Source organism: Stegostoma tigrinum, chromosome 5 (genome assembly GCF_030684315.1).
Source record: "Stegostoma tigrinum isolate sSteTig4 chromosome 5, sSteTig4.hap1, whole genome shotgun sequence".
Taxonomy (NCBI): Eukaryota; Metazoa; Chordata; class Chondrichthyes; order Orectolobiformes; family Stegostomatidae; genus Stegostoma; species Stegostoma tigrinum.
In genome coordinates this window covers 121,022,119-121,038,236 of record NC_081358.1, presented here as the reverse complement: position 1 = coordinate 121,038,236, position 16,118 = coordinate 121,022,119, and the positions used below count along the sequence as shown (strand labels likewise).

Sequence of the window (16,118 nt, the reverse complement as noted above, 5' to 3'; positions counted from 1 at the left end):
GGTGCCTAGAACGCGTTGCCAGCAGAGGTGGCAGAGGTGGGCACGATAGTGTCATCTAAGATGTATCTAGACAGATACGTGAATGGGCAGGGAGCAGAGGGATACAGATCCTTGGAAAATAGGTGACAGGTTTAGATAGAAGATCTGGATCGGTGCAAGCTTGGAGGGCTGAAGGGCCTGTTCCTGTGCTGTGCTTTTCTTTGTTCTTTCTTCTTTGTTCTATTCCAAAGAAGGCTGGGAGAGTTGTTGCCAATGTCTAGGCTAATATTTATCCCTCAATTAAATCCTCGCAAAAATCTCTGACTAGCACATTGCTGTTTGTGGGAGTTTGCTGTGGGTAGATTTGGTGTTATGCTTTTGACACTGCTACAGTGACTGGACTTCAAAATGTACTTCATTAGTTGTGAGGTGCTTAGAAGTGTCTGCTGATGGTGCACATTACTGTATAAAAGCCATGTTTCATCCTGCTTTATTTGCAAAATTAAAAGCCTCTTTATAACCCTTTACCATTTAATTTATTTTTCCTGAGGATGAGAAGATAAATGAGGGGGGACTGTGGATCAATTTGGTCCAGAATTTCTGCCATTGATTCCCAAGAAAAGATTTTTTGCTTAATGAGACTGATGGATTAAAGCCTGCTATAAAACTTAAATAGTTTTGAAATTTAGTGTTGCTTTTTGTTTAAAAGCAGACTTTTTTTCATGTTTCCTCAGAAATTTAGTGCAAATTTCCCAGGGCTCTAAAATTACCATTTCCCAATACCAAAGGGAAAATAAATGTTAAGTTGAGTGCAGTGTTTATACACGCCTGGCTTTCCGGACAGGAAGACAATTTTGATGCAGTGCAGTATTCCACAATACTTGTGGGGCAACACAGGTGAAAGTATTGCAGCTGTGTCTTCTTAACAAACGTCAATACTACAACGCTGGGCAAGGTTTTTCCTGTGGAACACTATTTGCTTCTTTCCCAAGAGTGGATTGCATTTACATTCTTAAAATCATGAGTTCCTGCACCTTGGCCATGTGGTTTCTTGTCCATTCTGAAAACTTGGTATTTGCGTCTAGTTAAATAATTCAACCCAGAATGAGGACTGACTGGATGGAGGTTTCCACCGCACTTTTCTGAAACAAACCTATTCTTGCAAGCAGAAATAATGGCTTGGTCTCTTAACCTCACTTCTGCGAAATCACTTTGCCAAAGTGTGCTACAGGTTGTAAGAAGAAGGAAGTTTTTGCATGGCTTATTTGGGAAAGCTCAGGGAGGGTTATGCATTAAAAGAGTTGGCACAGAAACAGCGGGAAGAATGGCCACCTCCTCTGCTTTGTGATTCTGTGACATTGCTTTCCAGTCCTAAATTTTCTTTTGATTTAGATATCAAATTCTCCATATGGCTTAAGAGAAAACAAGAGTGAGAAACATTTTGAGATGTTCTTAAAATGAAAACTATAAAATCCAACAAAGAGTCTGTTGGTGAAGGGCTAGTTGGTGACATGATTCTGTGGTCATGAAATGGGAATTTTTACAAACAAACGCATGTACAATTAAAATGGGAAAAAGTGTGGTTGTGAAAATCTGGGAGCTGAAGAACTCAAGCTATAGTTAGTTCATCTTGTTTTAGAGAGAGAGAGAGAGAGAGAGAGAATGAAGAAATGAGCTGAGATATCCTCGATGGCCAGTAGCTTGCAATTGAGAATAACGACACCTTACATTTACCTAGCATCTTTAAAGTAATAGAAGAATGTTAAGAAACAGCATCTGACACCAGTCTCATGACTGGCAATATTAGAACAGACTTCAGCAAATAGTTTTTTCAAAACGTCTTATAAGAGGAAGTGAGATGGAACAGAAAGGAGTTCTTTGAGTAAAGAAATTCTGGGGCTTCAAGCTTGATGTGGGTGGGTAAGGGATCGGAGGCTGATCAGGAGAGCAGGCAGCCAGCCAAACCTGGAGATAACGAAAGTATGGATGAGGGATTCAGCAGCAAGATAATCTGAGGCAGGGACAGAGCTCTGGACAATGTTACAGAGTAAATAAAAACTGTTGGTGAGATTGGGGATGTGTGATTGAGAGCTCAGCTTAGATGCACTTTTAGTTCGGTCACTGAGTCCGTTATTTTAGAGGAATTTCTGTGCAGTATTTAGGTTGTTTATATGATCTGTTTTAGCCATCAGCCATGGTTCACACTCATTTTAGATCAAAAGATTGTGGGAGCAAGTCCCACTCCAAAGATTGAGCATAAAACTCTAAGTTGATATTCCATTTCCAACTGAGAGACTGCTGCACTATATAATAGAAACATGGAAATTAGGAGCAGGAATAGACTGTTCAGCCCATCAAGCCTGCATTGCCATTCAGGGCTGATCCTCCATTGCACTGCCCCTTCATACCAATTGCCTGTGGAAATTTGTTTTCTCCTTTGAAAATGTTCACTGATTTGGCCTGTACATCTATCTGCAACAGATCATTCCATAGGTTAATCACTCTCTAAATGAGGAAATTTCTCCTCAGCTCATTCCAAACTCGCCGACCATGTAACTTGAGACTGTGATTCCTTTATCTGGACCTCCAAGACCCAAGGAAACACCACCTCTCCAAACAGTCTGTCCAGCCTGTCAAAATTTTATTTGTTTCAATGAGACGCCCTCTCATTTTACTCAATTCCAGTGAATGCAGGCCCAATGGACCCAATTTCTCTTTAAAAGGCCATCCCAGACCTCTTTTCCAAATGAGGTCCTATCCTTCATCTAAAATCTGCAACTCTATTTTGAAGGAGAGCAGGTTAGTTCTTCATGGTGCCCTGGGAACTGTTTATTCCTTAATCTACCGTACCAAACCTGATTACCAGCTCATTATATTTTGGAACAATGACTATACTTCAGCAGTATTGGCTACAAAGTATTTTAGGATGTCCTGAGGTTGTAAAGCTGCTATGCAATTCAAATTTTTATTTTGATGGCATAGTCTAATTATGCTTGTTATCTATTGGGACACTTTTTAACTAGAATATAGTAGTTTTGAAAAATGGACAGCTTTATTGATATACAAACATTTTGTCATGAAACTGGGGGAGCTTTATTTTGTTGCACGTAGCCTGTGCAACTTTTTAAATCAATCTGTTAGCTCATAGTTGGCTGTCAGCTCTGGAGAAATAACGGTCTCCATGGTCTGACTATTTTCTCGTGTTTACAGATCAAATACTGCTGTGTTGAATCAGACACTAATATTGGAATCATAAATCTGCTCCGCTGTCAGGACTAGTTTTACTGCTGTAATGTTAAGCCCGTGACAATAAAATCTACCTTCAAAATATAATTCTATATAAATCTTAAATGTTTGTGGAGTTGCTATTACTTTGGGAATTGGCAGAAAACGCAATGATAATAGATCAACTACCCATTTTATACGCAATGAATAGGAGTATCGGTCAGGAATATAATGTGAGGTGTGCGTTCTGAGAGGGGACTGTATGAGTGGGCAACAAAATGGATGCAGCGTACAGTAGACAGAATTATATTGGCGGTATGGGGTTGGGAGGTTTGTAATAAACAGGTATTAAATAGCAGGTGGAGTGTATGACAGATGATGTGTATAGTGGGAGCAGTATGTGGAGATTGGCATTTGTAACAAGCGGGTGTACTGGCAGGAATGTGGGTAATGGGTAGGGGTGGGTAATTGATTGGGTGTGTAACAGACAAGGTGCTAAATGTGTAACCAATCAGGTTTTGCATATTTTACATCATTAAAAATATCCTCCTCTTTTTCTGCTGGCTCTTGCATCATTTTGTCTTTTTACCTTGCTAACACAACCTACTTTGTTCGCCCTAATTGCAAAAGGCTCAATTCCTCTCTTTGTTTGGCAGTCCCTTCAAATGAGGATGACATTTTCTCATGGCAAGAGCCAGCATTTGGATTGTTTTAGCATTGGGAGGCAATTGCTTTGCTGCTACCATCACAGATCTGGCTGACCAAAAAAACTCTTTTTGACCTCTCATGGATGCCTTGGAATGATTTACCAATTAATACTCAACTTCTTTGTCAATTATGACACATCTTCAGTGATTGAATGACCCATGTTAGAGAGCTGGTGGTCAATTAGAAGCCAGCAGTGCTCCAGTACTTGGGGCTTGGAGGATGTTTGTTTTCTGTAATAGGACTGGGAGGTTAACAGGGTTTGAGAGGCCATAGGCAAGGTAAATTTGGGAGAGTAAGATAGTGCCAATGTGTCCATTAAAGAGGGACCTCCCTCCTTCCCTTCCTGTCATTAGCCTGTGCAGGAATTTGTGCCAGACTGGGCATTTGTTTTGGTCTTCTGCTATCACTAGTTAAACTCTAGTACTGGTAGGATAAGATCATTAATTGACTATTAATTACTGGATTTAACATGCTTCCTATCTTAGCAGGGATGGCATTACATTTGGCCCACAGAATTTCTACCAGAGAATAGGCCATTCGTCTGTATGTCAGTATTCATGCTGTCCATGAGTTCCCTCACTCCTGTTTTATTTCACCCTGGCAATATACCATTGTAATTCTTTCTTCATTACTTACTTATTCAAATTCCTCCTATATGCTGCTATCATCTAAGCAACATTTCATATGACCTAACTTTTACATTTAAATTCTTCCTACTTATTTCCTTCAGAGTCTTGACTTCTGTTTTAGAAGTGGAAAGCTCTTTGAAAAAGGTATGAGTGGCAAGAACAAGCTTTTTAATGTTCTTTTCAGTCTATAGCACAAGGTCAGAATCCTGTGTGTGTGTATGAGAGAGAGAGATAACACCATATGTCATTACTGGACAGATCACGCACTGAAATTCACTTGACAGATTTTTTTTTAAAAATTGCTTTTAAGGATGTAGTATTTCAATGAAAAGCAAGCATACAATGACTTAGGTTCAGGTTTAACAATAAAAAAAGTTTATTACCCAAATAAAACGAAGATTAAAAATGAATAAATCAAATAATTACACGTAACACAAATGTAAAGATTTCAAAACACATGGTATACAATCCTATTAATCCCCAAGACACTCTTTGAAAGCACTCATATCAGAGAGAATTTAAATCTTGTTCACATTTAAATGACTTAATTTAGCTATATTTTCAATTTCCCAGCCTTCAGAATCTTAACACCTGTTCCTGGAGACCTAACCCATCTGTTCTTAGACTTTCTCAGCTTCAAAAAATCCCTTTGGGTTTTAACCAAATACTTCTAATTGAAAACTTTTAAACTAAACTCCTTACGCTGATGTAACTTCTGTCTTAACAGTACTCCTAAGATGCTGCTTGGCGTGCTGTGTTCATCCAGCTCCACACTTTGTTATCTCGGATTCTCCAGCATCTGCAGTTCCTATTATCTCATTCTAGACTATCTGTTTTTCTCAGGAGCAACTGTTTTACATATCCAGCTGCAGCCAAGACTTCAGTAAACAGCCCAAACTGAAAAACAAAAAACCTTTTTTCTTCCCAAACAATGGTGTTCTCCTAACCAAAAGAAAAAAATTCCATCCCTGACATTCTAAACTGTAAACTCCCAAATGTAGGCAATGTTCAAATAGCCTGTCTGAACTGGTTTTAAAAATAAGTCACTGTGACTACAGAAATAGCTGCAAGTTAATCAATACACACTTTCAGATTCACAGAAAACTCAAATGCCACTATTTCATGATTCAAAAATACACAATAAATGATATTAAAAATGTATAAATCAGGGACTGTCTTATGAGAAAAGGTTGACCAAGTTGGGCCTATACTGATTGGAATTTAGAAGATGCAGAGGAAACTTTATTGAAATATAGAAAATTTCTAGACACTTAAGAACATAGATGTTTAAGGGTAGTTTCCCCTTGTGGGAGAGTCCAGAACTAGAGACCATAATCTCAGAGAAAGGGATTGCCCAGTTAAGACACAGACAAGGAGGAATTTCATCTTCCAGAGGATAGTGAATCTGTGGAATTCTTTACCACAGAGGACAGTCAAGGTTCGATAGTTAAATATTTTTCAAGGCTGAGAGATTTTTTTTCATCAGTTAAAGAATCAAAGGTAATAGGGAAGAGGCAGGAAAGTGAAATAGAAAGTTATCAGGTTAACCATGATCTCATTGAATGGTGGAGCAGACATGGGCTGAATGGCTGGTTTCTGCTCATACATCTTTTGATTTTATCACAATAGTCACTAGCCACTATTGACTAGTCATTAAAGCCTGCCCCAGCTTTTATCAGGTAAGTGTAATGGTCAACTCATCTACTGATTGTAAAGGTGTCTCTCACATACAAACACCAGATCTGATTGCAACCGAGTGGAGACTCATTTTGTAAAGGCTAATTCTTGCATGATTGATTTTAAACAGGTGCCTTGCAGCCTGCAGTATTGGGATGAGCTTCAACAAGTATTTGTGGATTATCGCGAATTTAGCCTGTCCGAGAGCAAGGCATGTGAACTGCAGCTTCCTAACGTTACTTTGACTAGTGATCAGAAGGAACTCATAGCTTCTGACTTGTGGCGAATTGTTCTCAATAGTAACCAAGAAGTTACAGAAGAATTGAGGTGAGCCAACGCAATTACAACAGCTGCCTATGGAGTCGGCTGATAATGGAGTAGTGTAAGAGAGTGCTGTTTTCAAGCTTTTGTACTTGAGTTGACATTCAACACCAAGTTATGAATGGATCAAATCCTTGGTGTTTGAAGGTTATGAACCAAACTTCTGATGCCAGTACCTGCACTTAAATCAAGTCCCATTCACCCATCATGATTCACGTCAACTTAGATTGGCTTCTGGTCTTATAGTGTCTCACATTTAAAATTCTAAATTTTGTGTTCACATTGATCTCTGGATTTTTCACATCCCATCCTGTAAAATTCTCCAGCCCTATAATTCACAAAGAACTCAGTAAAGCTGCTTTTTTGTTTCGTTCCTGTATTGGTAACTGTATCTTCAGCACTTGTGAAGTCACTGAGCTCCATCCTAACATCTATATTACAATGTTAGGTGTCAGATATTGTCTGTTAATGATTCTGTGAAGCACCTTGAGATTTTTGCTTTGGTGGAGCAACTATATTTCACGTTTTTGCGAGAGTCTATCTTGAACTGAGCTTGGGCTGCCTCAATTGTTTTCGAGTTTGTCTGCATGCAAACTCACTTGCAGTAAACCATTTGTAACCTGGAGCTAAATTGATTATTGAGAAGACTTACATAAAGGTCCAAGTGAATGAAGAAGCTGATGTAACACCCCCTACTTAAGAAAGGAGGGAGGAAGAAGACAGGAAATTATAGGCAGGTTAGCCTGACCTCAGCGGTTGGTAAGCGTTCAGTCATAAGGATGAGATTGGGAAGTACTTGAAAATACACGGTAAAACAGGGCTGAATCAGCACAGTTTTGTATGTGTCACATGTGACAAATGTATTAGAATTTTTTGAGGAGGTAACAAAAAAGGTAAACAAAGGAGAGGAGATAATGGGAACTGCAGATGCTGGAGAATCCAAGGTAACAAAGTGTGAAGCTGGATGAACACAGCAGGCCAAGCAGCATCTCAGGAGCACAAAAGCTGACATTTTGGGCCTAGACCCTTCATCAGGGTCTAGGCCCAAAACGTCAGCTTTTGTGCTCCTGAGATGCTGCTTGGCCTGCTGTGTTCATCCAGCTTCACACTTTGTTACCCTAAACAAAGGAGAGGATCTATTTGTATTTTCAGAAAGCCTTTGACAAGATGCCACACAAGCAGCTGCTCAATAAGATAAAAGACCACGCTGTTGGTACTGGCATGGATATAGGATTAGCTGGCAGGCCGAAGGCAGAGCGTGTAAATAAAGGGGCCTTTTTTAGAATGGCAGCCGGTGATGAGTGAAATTCCACAGGGGTCAATGTTGGGACCACACCCATTCACGTCACACATTAATGAGCTGGATGAAGGAACTGAGGGCATTGAAGCTACGTTTGCAGATGACACAAAGATAGGTGGAGGGACAAATAGTCACTGAGGAGGCGGGCAGGCTGCTGAAGGACTTGGACAGGCTGGGAGAATGGGCAAAGAAGTGGCAGATGGAATACAATGGCGGAAAGTGTGAGGCTGTGTGCTTTGGTAGGAAGCATAGATGCAGATTCATTTGGCAGTTAAGATAGCAAATGCAATGGTGGCATTCATTTCAAGAGGGCTGCAATACAAGAGCGGACATGTACTGCGGAGGCTATATTGTGAGCAGTTTTTGGGTCCCATATCTGAGGGAAAATATGCAGATGTCATAGAAGATTCAGTGGAGTATTACAAGAAGGGTTCCAGGAATGAAGGATTTGTCATATGAGGAGTGGTTGAGGATTCTGGGTCTGCAATCAGTGGAGCTTAGAAGGATGAGATGGATCTCAGTGAAACTCACAGAATACTGAGAGGCTTGGACAGAGTGGACTTGGAGAAGATATTTCAACTAGTAGGTGAAACGAGGACCGGGGGCACAGCCTCAGAGTGAAGGAACGACCCTTTAGAAGTGAGATGATGAGGAATTTCTTCAGCCAGAGTGTGGTTGATCTGTAGAGCTCATTGTTACAGAAGGCTGTGGAAATCAAGTCATTGAGTGGTTTTAAGACAGAGATAGATAGATTCTCCATTGGTAAGGCGATCAAGGGTTACAGGGAGAAGGCAGGAGAATTGGATTGAGAAACATATCAGCTATGATTAAATGGTGGAGCTGACTCAATGTGCCACATGTCCTAATTCTGCTTCTATATCGAATGATCTTATGGAAGATAACCTATTAAGTGATCTAAATTGTGAATAATGACAAATTGTTTTATGATTATGTTGTAGTTTGGAGGAAGGCTTCCCTCAATATCCCAAACTTTGCACTTGACTGCTAATATACCTGACCCTGAAAACACTTCTTCCTATTGCTTAGGCTAAAAGGAAGTACAGAGAGGCTTTATTTCCCAGCACCACTACCTCATACCTTGATGATTTCACAAACCGCTAGCTTTCCTTGTTTCAGCATCATACATTGCAGAAGGAGACCATTTGCAAATTGAATCTGCACTTCATTTTAATCGATCTGTCTCAGTGATTTCTTTTTAGTTTATTTATGGGATGTAAGTCTTACTGGCTGGGCCAGCATTTATTGCCTATTCTTAATTACCTGGTGAAGGTGGTTGTGAGTTGCCTTCTTGAATTGTTGCAATCCTTGGGTGAGGGTCATCCGTAGTGCTTTTTGGAAGGGAGATCCAATATTTCACGAGGAACAGCGAAGGAACTTGTAGGTGGTGTCCCTACTCCTTGTGCTTCTAGGTTGTTAAGTTCTTGGGTTTATGAGATATTGCCTGCGGAGATGTCCTAGAGTTGAGGTGATTGACCACTAACAGCCACAGCCAGCTTCCTTTAGGCTTGATGTGACCACAACCAGCAGAGAGTTCTCCAATTCCCACTAATTCCAGTTTTACTAGGCTCCCATGATACCAATTGGTCTTGAGGCCAATTAGTCCCAAATTCAATATTGTTTCGCCATAGTTCTGCAAACCTATTCAATGACACATACAGAAATTAGATTGAATTTTCAAACCTAACAGTTTAAAATTGTTATGTAAAAGTATAAAATGTGATAATTTGGCACGAGTTAGCATAAATCCTCAAAGTACATTTATTTCAAAAGAACAAAAACAGTGAATTGGCTAATGATTGAAGTTTCACAATATTAAAGGTACTTTCTTCTCCCTATAAGAATTCAAGTCTCTGAGTTAAGAGAATTTTTTCTGTTGATTGCCCTATGTGAGCTTAATATAGAGTGAGACAGGCCACAGAAGCTGCGATCATGTTGCAGGTTGTGTAAATTCAGCTGGTGCATTGGCCTTGGCTGTAGGGCATTTTACAAATGTTGTTGCATAAACAAGAGCATGATCCCCGAGTTGAAACTCCTTTGTGCTGTGCTCCACACACTTCAGCATAAGCATTTTGCCAAAAGAATTGGAGACATCTGTAAAGGGATTAGAAACCTACTCCCTAATACACCTCTTAAACCATTATGTACCCAACGCTGTGCACATTGAGTATTTATGGTGTAGGTGCATGAAAGGCAAAATGGGCATTAAGCTTTTGGTAAAGGGTGCAGAGGAAGCTCTCTGGAACAGTGCCAAGGGTGTAGGCTTTCAATTATTTGAAAAAAAACTGAAGAAACTGCTGTTGTTCCTCTTAGAACAGTGCAAGTTAAAGGGACTTGTGTAAAGGAGTTCAAAGCCATGAACCATTTTATAGGATAAGCAAAAATAAACTGATTGGTTACTTACTACTTTGTCACTATAGGATAAAGCTTTTGACTCATTACCAAAAGAAGCAGCAGTGTCTAAAAGAGATTTTATTTTTAAAATGAGTGAGTTGCTGTAATCTGCAATTGGTGGTCTGTGAGGGAGTTGAAAGTAATTGGAAATTGAAGAGGCAGTTAAATGGGGAAAAAAAATCATTTCTAGACTCTGGGGAAGGAGCAGGGGGAGTGGGACTAATGACCTGGTGGGACACAATAGGCTTAATGACCTCTTTGTGTGCTGTGTGTATGCATAAAGCAGATTCTGGTGAACATCTCATAAGTCTATACGAGACAGATTTCTTTCTGAAATACAAATATCCAGCGTAGCCCCCCACACCCAACCACCACCACTCCCATAAAGTATGTGAAAATGGGAGACTCAACTGGTTAACATGGCTTGGGTCCAAGAAGTTACTCCTCTTTACGTGGCATTGTCAACATCCCAATGGATAATATAGACTAAAGGAAAGAACTAATCTTGAAAATTGCATTCCATAATTTCAGCAGTTACTCAACACAAACTCAAACCATTCCACTTCATCGAGAGATGAAGAAAATCTGTAATCCCCACTTTTCCCTGGGGCCAACCCTCTCCACCTCATCTGTAGCCTGTAAAGTATTATTACTGAACTAGCTGATTGTGCTAAGGATAAAGATGTCATTTCATTTTTGTTAGAAGAGGCCAGACAGATAAAACTATTGAACATTTTATGTTTTTATTACTTGTGATTGTTTAGATTGAGTGAGTTTTCCTTTTTCAGTGAAAATTAGAACACTTTCACAGTTATAACCAGAGGCATAACATGGTAACATATGGCTGTTGTTGGTCTAAGAGTTTTTCCGGATCAGAGCGCTCTGAAACTCGCTTCCTAACAGCACACAGGGTATACACCATCTTTTCAGGATAGTGAGAAGTGGGCAGTAAATGCAGGCATTCATAGTGACGCCGGTATTTAATGGAGAAATAAAGAAAATATGTCAAGGTTTCCCCTTTGGTTAACCTTGTACTTTCAAGTGTTTTCTACATTTTAGGTGACAGGGGATATGAGATAACAACAGTGCAATGAAAGCAGTGGAGCAGCTGGGAATTTGGCGATCAACAATGCATCTCCTTAATAGATGGAATTTAAGGATAGGCAAAGGAAGGAAATAAAATTACAAATAGAACTAGAGGATTGGAGAACGAGAATCAAATCAAGTACAGGAAGAAAAATAATGAGAGGGATAGTAAGATTGGATAAAAACAAAAAAGGATAAATTTTAAAAATGTAAAAACTCATTTACTTTCAATCAGAACATAAAACATTACATTACAGCACAGTACAAGCCCTTCGGCCCTCGATGTTGTGCCGACCTGTCATACTGATCTCAAGCCCATCTAACCTACCTATTCCATGTACGTCCATATGCTTATCCAATGATGACTTAAATGTACCTAAAGTTGGCGAATCTACTACCGTTGCAGGCAAAGCGTTCCATTCCCTTACTACTCTCTGAGTAAAGAAACTACCTCTGACGTCTGTCCTATATCTTTCACCCCTCAATTTAAAGCTATGCCCCCTCGTGCTCGCCTTCACCATCCTAGGAAAAAGGCTCTCCCTATCCACCCTATCTAACCCTCTGATTATTTTATATGTTTCAATTAAGTCACCTCTCAACCTTCTTCTCTCTAATGAAAACAGCCTCAAGTCCCTCAGCCTTTCCTTGTAAGACCTTCCCTCCACACCAGACAACATCCTAGTAAATCTCCTCTGCGCCCTTTCCAAAGCTTCCACATCCTTCTTATAATGCGGTGACCAGAACTGTACACAATACTTCAAGTGCAGCCGCACCAGAGTTTTGTACAGCTTCACCATAACCTCTTGGTTGCGGAACTCGATCCCTCTATGAATAAAAGCTAAAACACTGCATGCCTTCTTAACAGCCCTGTCAACCTGGGTGGCAACTTTCGAGGATAAGGACAATTTGCTACCTGTTGGAAAGAAACTACACAGTTTTGGTGGTTCCATGTTTGAGCCAGCAGTTATTTGGTAATTAACAAGCAAATGCAGCAATTTCTTGAAACTCACAGGGAGGATGAGGATGAAGAGTTGTTCTCTTGTGGTTAAAGTTGGAGCCACACAAGTCATTCAGTGATTTGCGATGTGACAATTTGTAGCTCACAGGATTTCTCTTCCTTGCTACATGTTACTGGATAAAATAAGTATTATTAACAGTGAATACTGGTAAACTCCTCATTGTAATAGATAACAAAGTGTGAAGCTGGATGAACACAGCAGGACAAGCAGCATCTCAGGAGCACAAAAGCTGACGTTTTGGGCCTAGACCCTTCATCAGAGAGGGGGATGGGGAGAGGGTTCTGGGATAAATAGGGAGAGAGGGGGAGGCAGACCAAAGAAGGAGAGGAAAGAAGATAGGCGGAGAGGAGAGTATAGGTGGGGAAGTAGGGAGGGGATAGGTCAGTCCAGGGAAGACAGACAGGTCAAGGAGGTGGGATGATGTTAGTACGTAGGAAATGGATGTGCGGCTTGAAGAGGGAAGAAGAGATGGGCCAGAGGAAGAACACGTTAGGGAGGCAGAGACAGGCTGGGCTGGTTTTGGGATGCAGTGGGGGAAGGGGATGAGCTGGGCTGATTGTGTGATTCAGTGGGGGGCTGGGACAAACTGGGCTGGTATTGGGATGCGGTGGGGGAAGGGGAGATTTTGAAGCTGGTGAAGTCCACATTGATACCATTGGGCTGCAGGGTTCCCAAGTGGAATATGAGTTGCTGTTCCTGCAACCTTCGAGTGGCATCCTTGTGGCACTGCAGGAGGCCCATGACGGACATGTCGTCGAAAGATTGTGAGGGGAGTTAAAATGGTTCGCGACTGGGAGGTGCAGTTGTTTATTGCGAACTAAGTGGAGGTGTTCTGCAAAGCGGTCCCCAAGCCTCCGCTTAGTTTCCCCGATGTAGAGGAAGCCACATCGGGTACAGTGGATGCAGTGTACCACATTGGCAGATGTGCAGGTGAACCTCTGCTAAATGTGGAAAGTCATCTTGGGGCCTGGGATGGGGGTGAGGGAGGAGGTGTGGGTGCAAGTGTAGCACTTCCAGCGGTTGCAGGGGAAGCTGCCGGGTGTGGTGGTGTTGGAGGGGAGTGTGGAGCGAACAAGAGAGTCATGGAGACAGTGGTCTCTCCGGAAAGCAGACAAGGGTGGGGATGGAAAAATGTCTTGGGTGGTGGGGTCGGATTGTAGATGGCGGAAGTGTCGGAGGATGATGCATTGTATCTGGAGGTTGGTGTAGTGGTGTGTGAGAACGAGGGGAATCCTCTTGGTGTGGTTGTGGCGGGGGCGGGGTGTGAGGGATGTGTTGCGGGAAATGCGGGAGACGCGGTCAAGGGCATTCTCGACCACTGCGGGGAGAAGGTTGCGGTCCTTATTTGCGGTCCTTGAAGAACTTGGACATCTGGGATGTGCGGGAATGGAATGCCTCATCGTGGGAGCAGATGCGGCGGAGGCGGAGGAATTGGGAATAAGGGATGGAATCCGACACTTCTGCCATCTACAATCCGACCCCACCACCCAAGACATTTTTCCATCCCCACCCTTGTCTGCCTTCCGGAGAGACCACTCTCTCCGTGACTCCCTTGTTCGCCCCACACTCCCCTCCAACCCCACCACACCCGGCACCTTCCCCTGCAACCGCTGGAAGTGCTACACTTGCCCCCACACCTCCTCCCTCATCCCCATCCCAGGCCCCAAGATGACTTTCCATATTAAGCAGAGGTTCACCTGCACATCTGCCAATGTGGTATACTGTATCTATTGTACCCGGTGTGGCTTCCTCTACATCAGGGAAACTAAGCAGAGGCTTGGGGACTGCTTTGCAGAACACCTCCGCTCAGTTCGCAATAAACATCTGCACCTCCCAGTCACGAACCATTTTAACTCCCCCCTCCCATTCTTTAGACAACATGTCCGTCAAGGGCCTCCTGCAGTGCCACCAGGATGCCACCCGAAGGTTGCGGAACAGCAACTCATATTCCGCTTGGGAACCCTGCAGCCCAATGGTATCAATGTGGACTTCACCAGCTTCAAAATCTCCCCTTCCCCCACCGCATCCCAAAACCAGCCCAGTTCGTCCCCGCCCCCCACTGCATCACACAATCAGCCCAGCTCATCACCTTCCCCCACTGCATCCCAAAACCAGCCCAGCCTGTCTCTGCCTCCCTAACCTGTTCTTCCTCTGACCCATCCCTTCCTCCCACCTCTAGCCGCACATCCATTTCCTACCCACTAACATCATCCCACCTCCTTGACCTGTCTGTCTTCCCTGGACTGACCTATCCCCTCTCTACCTCCCCACCTATACTCTCCTCTCCACCTATCTTCTTTTCTCTCCATCTTCGGTCCGCCTCCCTCTCTCTCCCTATTTATTCCAGAACCCTCTCCTCATCCCCCTCTCTGATGAAGGGTCTAGGCCCAAAACGTCAGCTTTTGTGCTCCTGAGATGCCGCTTGACCTGCTGTGTTCATCCAGCTTCACACTTTATTATCTTGGATTCTCCAGCATCTGCAGTTCCCATTATCTCTGATACAAAACTCCTTACTATTACTGTGGCAGCAAATTCTGGCCAATTGAAAAATGGGCTTTCGGAATGATGCTGTGTGAATTTCTGCTTTATGCATAACAAGTCCATTTTCAGAATTAGAAAATATTATATCTGTTTTAAATTAAGAAGGATGACTTGGCAAAGATAACTTCTGCTTAAGAGATCAGGAATGTGTTTTGAAAGAATGTAGTAACTTAGACATATTGAATTTCCCTGTATGTTCAACTGTTGCTAAGTGACCCCTTTGTTAGATTACAATACTTAGATCTATTGATACAATGGAAACTTTTAACATCTGTACAGAACAAGCAAACTTCTGGATGTATGTTGTCCTGTTACAAATAGTTAAATGGGGCCATGTATTGTCACTCTGCCCTACTTTCCCCTTGATTTATTGTCCTTTTTGAATGTAGTTCTCTAAGTATTGATGCTCATATGCTCTATAAGTCATGTTCTCATACTTCATGTACCTTTGCAACCTGTGACTGGACCCCAGTGTTGAATGTTTGAATGATCAGTGAATATAACAGGGTGCTTCCAGGTCAGGATTGGAATTTTATTAACTTGATTTCCTCGCCAATAAGCACTCAAGTAACTTTAGCTTGCACACCACTTTCAGCTGTTTGAAACTATGTTTTTGAATAGCAACCAAAACCCAAATCAACACTTGAAACAAAGTTTTGGCCAACTTTTATATTCATAAAGTCCAGAGAATAAATACAATTGCATGAAGTCATCCACAAAAGCTTTTCCTCAAATAAAAAATATTCGTAAATCCAGTACTTTGAAAAAAATATATACTTATGCACTTTGGGGCTTGATCCAAGTGCCATAATGATCATAAGATAGACAAAAGTGCAAAATACTGTTCAGGCTATTAACAATTCAACAGCCTGGAACAAACATCAGCTACACACATTGTAGCTCTCAGTGAATTATTAACTGAGCTTAAACGCTCATTCTCCATGTTGACCACTTTGTACATCTCTTGGCTTCTGTCTTCATATATAGAACATTGAACAATACAGCGCAGAACAGGCCCTTCGGCCCTCGATGTTGCGCCAACCTGTGAACTAATCTAGGCCCCTCCCCCTACACTATCCCATCATCATCCACATCACAGTTGTGTTTGCCTTTCTTTCATTTGTGCATGTGCTCTTAGTCTAGGTCTAATTATTTGTCTTTGCGAGCTTACCTTTTTACTGAACAGGTTATTGATAAAAGCAAGTGTTACACATGAAACAT

General features: G+C 41.8%; 1 protein-coding gene across 2 annotated transcripts in view; it reads left to right on the top strand.

Annotated features, from left to right (window-relative positions):
- The window catches only part of LOC125451670 (intermembrane lipid transfer protein VPS13B-like), a 907,633-nt gene that overhangs the window by 785,133 nt on the left and 106,382 nt on the right, over window positions 1–16,118 (top strand). For both annotated transcript variants that reach the window (XM_048529130.2, XM_048529131.1), the window contains exon 40: window positions 6,349–6,545. In XM_048529130.2, the coding sequence (XP_048385087.1) occupies window positions 6,349–6,545 (197 nt within the window). The remainder of the gene's footprint in view (window positions 1–6,348; window positions 6,546–16,118) is intronic.